This window comes from Echinops telfairi, unplaced genomic scaffold, assembly GCF_000313985.2.
Source record: "Echinops telfairi isolate 266 unplaced genomic scaffold, ASM31398v2 ScPeMD7_655;HRSCAF=1070, whole genome shotgun sequence".
NCBI classification, from domain to species: domain Eukaryota; kingdom Metazoa; phylum Chordata; class Mammalia; order Afrosoricida; family Tenrecidae; genus Echinops; species Echinops telfairi.
The window spans coordinates 23215329-23226841 of record NW_022104553.1 but is presented as its reverse complement, the minus strand read 5'-3'; the positions used below and the strand labels follow the sequence as shown (position 1 = coordinate 23226841).

Here is an 11513-nt window from a genome sequence, read left to right as displayed (position 1 = left end):
AGTTCAGGGCCAAGTGATGTGCCCATCACCTGTACCCACCCAGCAGAGGTTCCCGGATTTGAGCTGGCTCTGGGGAGAAGCCCCTCACCCCACCCCTGGCATTTGGGCACCTCTGCTGCCCCGTCCCTTTGTCCACAGTGCGGCTTGCGGGGAAGAGAGCCAGCCACCAGGCAGCTAAGCGCGGTGGAGCAGAAGAGCCAGAGGGAGCCATCTCCAGGTGTGAGGGAAAAAATAACACATGTTTAATTAAGCCGACATGCAGGGGACCCTGCCGGCACGGTCATTATGCGCTCGGATGTTAATCTAAAAGATTTGCTGTTTGAGAGCCATTCCTCGGGAGAAAGATGAGGCATACAGGCATACAGCATCGGAAACCCGTCAGGGCATTCCTACTGCCCTGCAGGGTCACCGTGCGCGGGAACGGACTCGACCCGTGGCACTGGGTTTGGCTGCTGCCCCTGCCGGCCTCTCGGCTCCTTATACCCGAGCAGCTAAGACGCGGCTGTGACGCTGGGAGCCCTGCCGGTTTCTTACACCAGCAGGGCCCCCGCTGGTGGGCAGGCTTCCTTTAAGGAAGCTTCCAGGCTAAGACGGACCAGGAGGAAAGGCCTGGGGGGGAGGGGGAAGAACCCCCTGGGGGGGGTCACAGCCAAAGGTTGCCCTAAACGGTGGAACCAGCTGGAAGGTGATCAAGCCACACAGAGGCACAACAAGGACTCTGGCCCATGGGCCATTGTGGGCAAGGGGCAGGACCGGGTGATGAGTCCCCGGGCTCCGTGGCAACCAACCAGAATCCACCGAGCGTGGCCACGTGTGTGCCCAGTAATCTCCCTCTGTGCCCTCGGCCCTGGTGCACACCCACCTTGGGGATGCGGCTGATGATGTCGGGGTACTTCCCGGTGTTGTCTTCCTGATTCCGACTGAAGATCTTTACCTCCCCGTCTTCCCGGACATGGATCTGACCAGCCAGGGGTGAAGAGGGAAGTCAGGGCCAGTTCAGGGGCACCCTCTTCCCAGACCCCACCCGCACTAGCAGAAGGTTCCAGAAGCTCATGAAGGGCTGGCATAAGCACCTGGGTGTATCATCTCCTCAGTCCCCATCATTGGTGGATCCCCGGAAACACTTATCTTGCTGTGCGTACAGATATGGATCCCTCCAAATGTTATTAAGCCTCATGATAGGTGAGCCCTACATATTGGTCCAGCTTTCATAGATCCTCTACCACAGTTCTTAGCCTGTGGGTCACGACCCCTTTGAGATTGAACAACCCTTTCACAGGGGTTGCCTAAGACCATCGGCAAACACTTATTTCCGATGGTCTTGGGAACAGAGACACCACTCCTCTATCCGTCTCCAGGCGGGTCTGCCCACGTGCAGATATGCCCACATACGGGGGTCGTCACAACATGAGGAACTGTATTAAAGGGTCGCAGCATTGGGAAGGTTGAGAACCACTGCTCTACTATGTTCTTTCTTACTGTATAAAGTAACATTTCTCCGTGTGTAGGCTCTATCCCACACCTTCTCCCCAGGTTGGGGAGCGACACCCAATACATGCCTTGGCAGCACCTGAGCTCACTCAGAGTCACCCTCTAGAGTCCTTTGGTCTCTCTCCTCCACCACACATGGGATCTTACGGGCACCTCGAGGGCCCTACCTGGCCCAGGTGAAGGGAGTGCTCTTTCCCTAACTGCCTGCACTTGGGGACAGTATGTATGCCCCCTGCCCTGCTCCCCCTGCTCCCCACCACCACCAGGTCAGGGCCACGGACTGTTTAGGTAGGCTCCCCACCCCAACCTGGGTCACAGGTGTGTGCCCCCACCTGTGCACGCTGCCCATCATATTTGTACTCGCAGGTGAAAGCTGCCTCCTCGAAGCGCTTCAGGACCTCGCTGACGCCCCGAGTGGGGTGGGCCAACATGGGTTTCAAGGGGACCCCTGGGTAGGGCGGGAGAGAGAAGGCGGTAAGTTAGAGGGGGGCCAACTCAGAGGGACGGACCCCCAGCCCCCTCCAGGGCCCACTGCAGTGACCGGTGCCCCCAAGCAGAACGGCCCATAGTGTTCTCTTGGCGGCAACCTTTCCGGGAGCAGACTGCCAGGCCTTCTCCCATAGAGCCCTTGGTGCGGGGGTGGGGGTGGGTCACTCTTAGTAACCAAGCGCTTAACCGCTGCACCACCACTCCCCCCCAGGGCTCATAAAACCAAGCAGGCGGTCTCGGGGTGCATCTGACTCAGAGACCTTACAGGGCATGGTGGGCAGCCCCACAGGAGGCTAATAGCAAAGATGACCGCTGAAAGAAGCAGCCATCTGCTCCCATGAGGATTTTCGACCTCGGACACCCTCTCCCCGGTGCTTCCCTGTCCCAAGAGGGCCGCTCTGGGCCGGAAGGGCCATGACAGTGATGGGTTGGGTGGCATCTTGATGGAAACGGACTGCTACTGCCACGTCCTGGCGCCTGCTGTGCGGCCGGCAGGTACAAACCGCCCGACTTGCAGTTAGCAGTTGTGTGCTGAACCGTTGCGTCCTCATCCGGGGTCCCTGTCCTTCCCCCACCCATAAAGAAAGCTCCACGCAGAAGTGGGAGGGGTATTCGCACGGGGCACCGGGAGGAGGGGCCGGGGAGGGCCGGGCACCTGGGCTCAGTCTGCAGTGCTCCGGCAGCCGCTCCAGGCCGTGCTCCAGGAGCACCGGCACGATGCGGTCCAGGTCCGGAACCTCGCTGGCGGAGGGAGAGAGATGAGGGGCGAGGCAACCAGGGAGGGGAGAGCGCGGGGAGGTAGTGAGGGGCAAGGTGGGGCGGGATGAGGGAGAGGAGGGCAGGGCTGGGCAAAGAGGAAGTTAGGGGGGTCAGGGCAAGGTGGGAGGTACCCAGAAGCGGAAAACAGCTACGAACAGGCAAGTTCAGGGCCAAGTGATGTGCCCATCACCTGTACCCACCCAGCAGAGGTTCCCGGATTTGAGCTGGCTCTGGGGAGAAGCCCCTCACCCCACCCGTGGCATTTGGGCACCTCTGCTGCCCCGTCCCTTTGTCCACAGTGGGGCTTGCTGGCCTACCCTTCTTCGCCACCACGGCCGGGGGACCTTCCATGTACACTGTCTAGCCCCCAGACTCGGCCTCCCCACCATCAGGCTCTGCAGTAGCCCCCCACTTCCTCACCAGACCACGGACTTCACATGAGAAGTGGTCAAGGCCAGTTTAAAACAAGACGAAGCAAAAGCTTTGGCCAGCCTCGACTGCCAGATATCTGGGCAGGTGGGGCTGAATCCTTCCCAGACTCCAACCTGATGGCAGTGGGGGCCACAGCCCGCAACTGGCCACCCCCTCACACTGTGTCTGTCTCTGCCCCCTGCTCGGGACCCTGCCCCATCTCTGCAGACCCCTCCTTCCCTACCCCCAGCTGCGTCTCTGCTCCTCCGCCCCTCAGTCGGCCTCCTCCTGCCCTGTGTCCAGCCTGTGTCACCCTCTTGTGGACGCCATCACCCCAAACCCGGGCACCAGCCCTGTGGCAGTGACGATGCCCGTTTATGCCAGGCTAGTCCTTCCAACGTGGCCAGCCTCACACACTCTGCCTCTTAAGCTGCATACACATCTGCTGTTCCACCCTAAACCCTTGAGACCCCCCTCGCCCTCCCATCCTGGGACCTCCCATACAGCTCCCCACCCGTCCTCCATTCCTTCCTCCCACCCAGCCTCACCTGAATGTCTGCTTCAGGACCATGCCCTGCTCATCCAGCCACGACTTTCTGGCCTCTGCTGTCCTGCCCTTCCCGGCATCCACCACGGCAGGGGGGAATTCTGAGAAGGGACCCGGGAAGGCTGAGTCCAGTCTACCATCCCACTCCCCACACAGTGAGGGGTGTTTGTGAGAAAGGGCTGTTACAGATGGAGGGACACTTCCTCTGCAAAGGGAGGTGGCTGGAGGGTGGTGTTGGAGGGATGGCAGAAGGCAGGGGCCCTAGGGGAAAGGCCAGGGGAGGGACCCTGGGTTAAGGAGTCATGGGTCTCAAGATTGCCCAAAGGGGCTCACCTTGGCCGGGAGGTGTGAGGCTCACGGCCTGGGCCAGGGCGGCCAGGACCGACTGCTCTGCCAGCCCGAGGCGCAGCCGGCCGCTCAGGGACCTGGGAGAACAGGGAGGCGGCAACCCACTCAGTCAGTCACCTCTCCACCTTTCCATCTGCACCCGCTCCTCCACCCCCCTCTATCTCCCACCTCAACCCTTTGTGCACCCCGCGGAAGGCCAGACCATCTTTCTGAAAACTAGATTTGTTTTCTGTGGCTGAGAGGCACACGCGCCAATTCCACAACCGTCTACCTGCACCACTGGGGAGGCGTGGAGTCCACGTGGAAGCATTCCCATTCTTTTCCGGATGGTTCTTCACCCTCTAAGATAAACTCACTGCTCCCCACCCCCCACCTCCACCCCTAACTTCCCAAGTACCCTTTCCTGCTGTGGTTGGTCTGTTTGATCCCGAATAAACCGTGGCATTGCTGTCACTCGGATCCGATGGCACTTCACCACAAACCAAATAGCAAACCAAATCGACTGCCCCGGAGTCGATTCCGACCCACAGCGTCCCCTCCACGGCAGACTGGAGCTTCCCGACCAGGTTTCCATCTCAATGGGAGCAGCCTGCCCCACCCCACCCTCCAGGTACCAGGTGTGCGCTTTAACCGCTGCGCTACCAGGACCCTGACAGGCCCCCACACAGCACCATGCTCCAGGCAAAGTCTTCCCTGGCGAAGCTGAGCTACTGGCTGGTTTTCAGCAGCAGGAAGAGACGTGAGAGGCCTTGGAGTGCCACCCAACAGAGCAAATGGAAGCTGGCTGGTGGCAGCCCCGACCACCCCAGCCCATGGTTACGGGGGTGGAGGGTGGACCCAGGTGCTCTCCTGCCCTGTGAGAGGGTGTGGGGAGGAAGAAGGTGAGCACAGCCCAGCCTGGCAGCCCTTGGTTAACCCAGTGACCTCAGTAAGTGGCTCCGCCTCTCTGTGCCTGTTTCCCCTTCTGTAGGCCAGGGCCACCACGCAGTTTATGGGAGAGGAAAGGTCTGTGGGAGGGCTCCCATGGAGAGCTCGTTAATATTAATGATTTTGTTTCCCTGGCGGAAGCCACCCCCCAGTTCAGGTGGTGTGCTGAGGTCGAAGCAGACTTCACCAATCGAACAGGGCACACCAAGTTCAGGGGTTACATTTCCTGCCAACCGGCCCGAGGTAGACATCACTCATCAATCATGACACCCGGCTTAGGTGCTGCCCCACCTGTCTTCTCGAACCTGCTTTCCGGACCTTCCCGACTCAGAGTAGACGTCCTTAGGGTTCCTGAGACTGTACACCCCTACAATAGCAGGCGGCCTTATCTTTCTGCGGAGCAGCTATGGCTGAGGGGCTCCGATCGATGATCTTGAGATGACATCACTAGCTCATCACACCACTCTCTACCTTGAGTGTGGACATGCCCCTCCCCCTCCCACTCCCACACCAGTGTAGGCCCCCTACTCCTGGTTCTCCTGTCCAGGGGTGGCCGGCCAGGGTGTCAGCGTGATGCCAGCTGCCCGCCACGCCACCTCCCAGCTCTGGGTCCCACAGGAGGGTACTCACACATACGCATACTCACCGTGCGATGAATCGGGCCTCTGAGTGACGGCAGGCCACAAAGAGGCCTTTGATGACCTCTATCTTCTTGGCTGTGGACTGCAAGTGGCCAGGGGAGAACAGTGAGGGGCTGGCAGGAGGGGGGAACCCACACTTCCTCCCCCTCCTCAACCCCCTTGCCCTCCCTGGGCAGTAGCCGGAGGAGGAGGCTGGCTCTCCTCCTTGCCTGCCTCCCTCACCAGCTAGTATTCAGAGTCCTGTCATACAGGGGGAGTCGGGAGGTGTGTTCAAAAGGTGAGCAGCTAAATGAAGGGCGAGAGGTTCAGATCCACCCACAGGTGCCTCAGAAGAAAAGCCTGGCCACCTACGTCTGAAAAACCAGCTACTGAAAACCCTGTGGGTGCCGTCTGACACACGAGTGGTGGCTGGGGTGCCAAGAGCAGCACGCAGCCCTCAGAGCACGGTTTCTGTTCAGGGCGGTCAGAGCCCACCCCGTGTGGCAGAGCAGGGCTGCCCGACAAGGTTTCTGCGAGGGAGTCATCTGCACAGAAATAGGCCACCAGGCCTTTCTTCTGCACAGCCGCCAGGCGGGTTCGAACCACTGACTTGCAGGTTTGGCAGCTGAACTAGCCCCCTGTCGGTGTCTGGATTCCAATGCACAGCAAGCCCGAAGGGCAGAGTTCAGGGGCCGCAGGGGATTTGAGACGTCAATCTTACCACCTGACCAGAAGACTGCCTGCCACACGTTGGGCTCCAGGGCCCCTTCCCAGAGGCTCTGGCCAAGCTCGTGACCCACCCTGCCCACTCACCGTACTGCCGGCCAGCCGGGCGATGTCCCGGAACTTGGTGAAGACCCCGGCGGCGGTGAGTGGCGGAGGGGGCAGCATGATCCTCTGTGTGCTGCGGCTGCTCTCGGCCACCAGCCCCACGTCACCCTTCTCGGCTGCCTCTGCTCGGATCGACTCCAGCTGCCGGCCTTGGGGAAAGGGTGCGGAGCACACGGTTGGCAAGGGGAGGGGAAAGGTCTGGGGGACTCCCCGGCTGAGTGCACCTAGGGTGGGGCTGGGGTCCCCAGTTCTTGAGTGCACCCAGGTTCCCCACAAGGGGCAAACAACAGGTAAGTGCTATTTGCTGAGAGGCTGGTAATCTGAACTGACCGGGAGGCGCCCGGGAAGAAAGGCCTGGCTGTCTGCTTCGGAGAGGCAGTCATGAGAGACTTCCGGACCCAGTCTTTCTGGTGCACCCCCAGGGCCACCCAACTTCAGAGCCAGCACGCCGGCATCCGGTATGGTTTTGCCTGTTACCTGGTTAAAATGGCTGGTTCTGTCTCTATCTGCCAAGCCCCGCTCCCCACAGCTCTGCTGATGTCCTGTCTATGCCTGTGAATGGGAGCATTTGGAAACGGGGTCTCTGAAGAGGCTGTCAGTTTAGTGGACAGGGTCCTACTGGCGTCGGGTCTCCCCGAGACCAGATCCAGACAGTCACGTGGAACAAGACACTGTTGGGCTTACAGTCAAGAAATGCATGCGGCTAGCATAGGTGAGAGACACGGGAGACCTTCCCCTGGAGCGGAGAGACAAGTGGGGTCCCGCCCCTGCCCAGCCTCCACACCGTCAAGACAGCCCTGTCCTGCTCTTGGCTCGTTGCGGGCCCTGGAGCGGGGTGGGGGGGTGGGGGCGGGGGGGGGGGGGGGAGATTGTTCCAGCAGCCCCCCTCAGTGCCAGCCCCCCAGTCCCATCACCATCCCTTCCAGCATCTCCCCTCGGACCTGCCTCTCCATCCCCAGAGCCTGGACCGCCGCCCGCTCGCTCTCCACACGTGATGGTTCCTTTTAGGCCAGCGGCTCTCAACCTGTGGGTCATGACCCCTTTGGGGGTCTCTTTCACAGGGGTCGCCCGATTCATAAAAGTAACGAAATGACAGTGATGAAGGAGCAACAAAAATAATTTTATGGCTGGGGGTCACCATCACGTGAGGAACTGTCTTAAAGGGTTGCGGCATGAGGAAGGTGGCAAACCACTGTTTTAGGCATTAACCTGGTGAGGCTCTCGGGCGGGACACTGGACTGGCTATTGCTCCGCGGTGTGTGTGGTACATGGTGTGGCGTAAAGGACGGACTATCACTTGATGTGATGTAATCGGACGCCGTCACTTTCCATTCTGTGCTGCGATGGGAGCAGCCAATTGAAAAGGGGCATTTCCTTGGGGGTGTGGTCAGCCTCCAGACCATCAATGACACGTCCTGTCAGAGCTGGTTCGCTCTGCTGTCCCTCCGACTGCACCCTCCGCGCTGACTGAACTATAGCTCTTCGACAGAGGCCGGCCTGACCTAGAGGCTTGGGACCTGGCAGCCCTCACAGCTGTGGAGCCTGCCCTTGAAGTACTTCTTGATGTGCAGGGTGTCTATGTAGATAAGGGAGATAGATAAGGAGACCTGCCATCACGTCGATTCCCAAGCACAGCGGCCGACAGGTCAGGGCAGAACTATGCCCCTGGGGGTGTCCGAGACGGAAACTCTTTACTGGAGCAGGCAGCCTCGCTTTTCTCCCAAAGAGCGGCTGGTGGTTTTGAACTGCTGGTCTTGCAGTTAGCAGCCCCTGAAGCCTAACCCCGACACCACCGGGACTCCTAAACACACATACAAGTAAGTACTCTGTGGTCGTGCAGAACTGCCCCTGTGGGCTTCTAAGCTGGGCATCTTGACGGAAGCAGACTGCCTCACCTGTCTCCCCTGGTGGGTTCTCACTCTATCGTTTATATCTGTACACACGTGCACATACACAAAAGGCACGTGGAAAAGTAAAATGAAAAGAGAAGGAAATTTTCCCACCCTGGCATGTCTGCGTCTCACTGGTCCCGCTCGTAGAGAACCCGAAGGCAGTGCCTGCTGGCCCCCAGGTGTCCCCCTGCATCAGCTCCCAGACACCCGGCTTCCCTTCTCGGTGCCCTCCCTGCTGGTGCCGCCACCGCCGCCACAGCCCTTTCTTACCCGTGGCCTGGGCCACTGCCTTGAGGAGGACGCCGTCCCCGACGCCAAGCTCCAGCCCCTGCTGGGGGGGCCCGAGGAGGTTGAGGCTGAGGTAGAGGACGGGGAGGAGGTCTGGCGGGGACAGGGCCACCACGGAACGTAGCAGGTTGCTCAGGGTCTCCACCATCCGGAGCCTGCAGGGAGGGAATGGGGTGGGGTGGGGGGGCGTGAGGGCCTGGCTCTCCAGGGGCGGTGAGGAGAGGGCTGGTGAACAGGTCAAGTCCGGGGGGGACCTGGACCATGGGAATGTCATAGACCCCTGGTTATTGTGTGCCCTAAGCCACAAGATCCCCCTTGGGGCTCAATCTTCAGCAATACAATAGTCAGTGTGTAAGGGAAACAACAGCACTAGGGGAGGCCCTCCTTAGAATCATCCGGAAAGTTCCAGAGGGCTGGGCCAGCAGGAGTGGGAACAGGATGCATAGGGAGGTGGCGGGAGGAGCAGGGGGTGGCTGGCAAGGACCTGACGTGTGTGGACTGTCGGGACAAAAACACCTGTGCTGTTAGCCTCCTCCCAGTTCACAAATGAGTTAAAAACACAACAACAAAGAGGTCTCATTTAAACCCAACCACGTCCCTTCATTAGATCACGTCTGCCGTGAGCACCAGGGTCTTTCAAGACCCCTCCCCCCGGGTCAGAGTGACAAGAACGACTGGACAGGTGAGACAGGAACCTTCCGGGGCAGTGAGTTCATGTCAATGGCGGAGGAGCCAGCTCACAGAGGCCGGCCCCCCAGGGACCAGGGGTTTCTGTCTCCTGCAACACTGCCGTGTCCCTCACACAGAGAGCAGTCACTTTGGGGGACAATCATCTACCGCCATCAAGTGGATCCTGACTCACAGGGGAGCCCATAGAACAGGGCACAACTGCTCCCAAGAGAGTAACTCTTCACTAGAGCCAAACTCATTGCCCCCAAGTCGATTCCAGCTCCTATGACCCCACAGGAGAACCGCCCCTCTGGGTTTCCGAGGCTGTAACTCTTTACAGGAACACAGTCCTAACCTTCTCCCGCTGGAAGGGTGGCTGGTGGGTAGGACTCTTCTAAAGGGATAGATGCGCAATGCTTGTCTTGGTAAGGCTGGGGCAGGCCATTCTCAAACTGGGAGCAGGGTGTTTGTGAAGGGCAGAAGTGAACCAGTCCAGTTTCCCAGAATGGAAGATACTGTCCCTCCACCACCAGTGGAACATTCCATGGATGGTGGGGGGATGCAAAAGCAGACACCTACATTTTATCCTCCATGAGGGGCTACAGCACACGTCTTTAATTGCCAGCGGGGGTGGGGGTGGGGGACTGGGTAGTTTGTTTTTTTGTTCTTTGGAGCAGGGCAGTTAGTTGGCCAAATAAGTTTGGAAACCTCTGCTCTACTCTTTAAGGAATCTTGGTGGCACAGAGTCCAAGATTCGATGACAGCAGCGGGTTTAGATATTCTCGCAGAGTCGAGGAGTGGTTAAGTGCCTGGCTGCTGGCTGAAAGGTCGGCGGTTCGAAGCCACCAGGCACTGGGTGGGAGAAAGACAAGGCAGTCTGTTTCTGGAAATGTCCACAGCCTTGGAGACCCTCCGGGGCAGCACTACTCTGCCCACAAGGGCCAGTGGCGGCTGTGCGCTGGAATCTTACTTTAGCCATAGTGGACTCTGAACGATGAAGGCCTGGTGGACTATATGTGTTAATCCTCGTGTTTTTGTGTAAGTGCCTAACATGTCATGGTGACTGGCTCCCGGAGCGGTCTAAGAACTCTTGACATTGTAGTTGAATGAGTGATTGAATGCATGTGTGAATGAATACCTACACTTTGCACGATAAACTTTTCCTCATATTCTAAAAAGACACGTTTCTGAGTCACGGAGACTGTGGGTCTCCCTCACAGCCACTAATGGGAGCCTGTTTCTCAACATGACTCTAATTAGCTGCCATGGCTCTTACAGCACAGCGATGGTCTCGTCTTGACCATAGACGCTCAGTCCCTGAAGTAGGTGCTCAATAAACAACCATACTCGTGTGGGAAAGGAGATGGGGGAGTTGCGGCCAACAGTTTTGTCCACTGCAATGTAGCAGCCCCTGCCCACCCCCCACGGGGCTTATCTGCCCACTTACCGTGCAGAAACCTCCTCGATCTTCTCAAAGGTCCGGGCCACCGCCAGATAGGGGACCCTGGGGCAGGGAAAGATGCATTAGAGCCATGTGTCCTGCACCAGCTGTCCCGCAACCCCACCTCCCACACTCCTCCCTGGAGACAACCTTGCCGAAACCTGAACGCAGGCCAGCCACCGGGTTTTCCCCATGCCCGTGTGCCTGGAACAGGGGGAGAGAGACTTAACCACTTGGAGCCGTGATGGAATAGGAGCCCTGGTAGCACAGTGGGTCACACACTGGCCTGCTAACCTCGAGGTCAACAGTTCAAAACCACACTGCGCCACAAAAGACTCTTTCTACTCCCAGAAAAGAGTTCCATATGGTCTTAGAAACCCACTGGGGCAGTTCCACCCTGTCCTATAGGGTCGCCACCAGTTGGCATGGACCCATATGGGTGAGCTTTGAGCAGAGATGGGATAGGCCGGACTGGGTGGGACAAGCCTCACTTCTGGCCAGGTTTCCAGCAGGCATCCTCCACAGGGTGGTAATTATTCTTGGCAGGATTGTAGCGGGCTGGGTCCAGGGGCCTGAGGAGCAGAAAGGACAGCAGAAGACGGGTCACTACTCAGGCCACAGAGGGCTCACTCCTCCCACTGTGAGCCCCTGAGCAGCCAGAGACCTCAGGGGGCGCAAACGGTTTGCAGTCGCTACTAGCTTCGAGGCCGGCGGTTCTAGCCCACCTGGTGGCACTGCGGAAGAAAGGCCTGGCAACCGTGCCCATGACGCTCACAGCCCTGAGAGATGACACCAGGGAT

The 11513-nt window shown here is 59.0% G+C and overlaps 1 protein-coding gene across 1 annotated transcript in view; it reads right to left on the bottom strand.

Annotated features, from left to right (window-relative positions):
• Positions 1-11513, bottom strand: part of LIG1 (DNA ligase 1) — a 71054-nt gene that overhangs the window by 41510 nt on the left and 18031 nt on the right. The window contains exons 10-19 of the mRNA XM_045292649.1: positions 11205-11285; positions 10720-10776; positions 8586-8758; positions 6406-6572; positions 5619-5695; positions 4031-4122; positions 3699-3798; positions 2636-2721; positions 1824-1939; positions 863-958 (exon numbers count right to left, since the gene is read on the bottom strand). Coding sequence (XP_045148584.1) covers positions 863-958; positions 1824-1939; positions 2636-2721; positions 3699-3798; positions 4031-4122; positions 5619-5695; positions 6406-6572; positions 8586-8758; positions 10720-10776; positions 11205-11285 — 1045 coding nt within the window. The remainder of the gene's footprint in view (positions 1-862; positions 959-1823; positions 1940-2635; positions 2722-3698; positions 3799-4030; positions 4123-5618; positions 5696-6405; positions 6573-8585; positions 8759-10719; positions 10777-11204; positions 11286-11513) is intronic.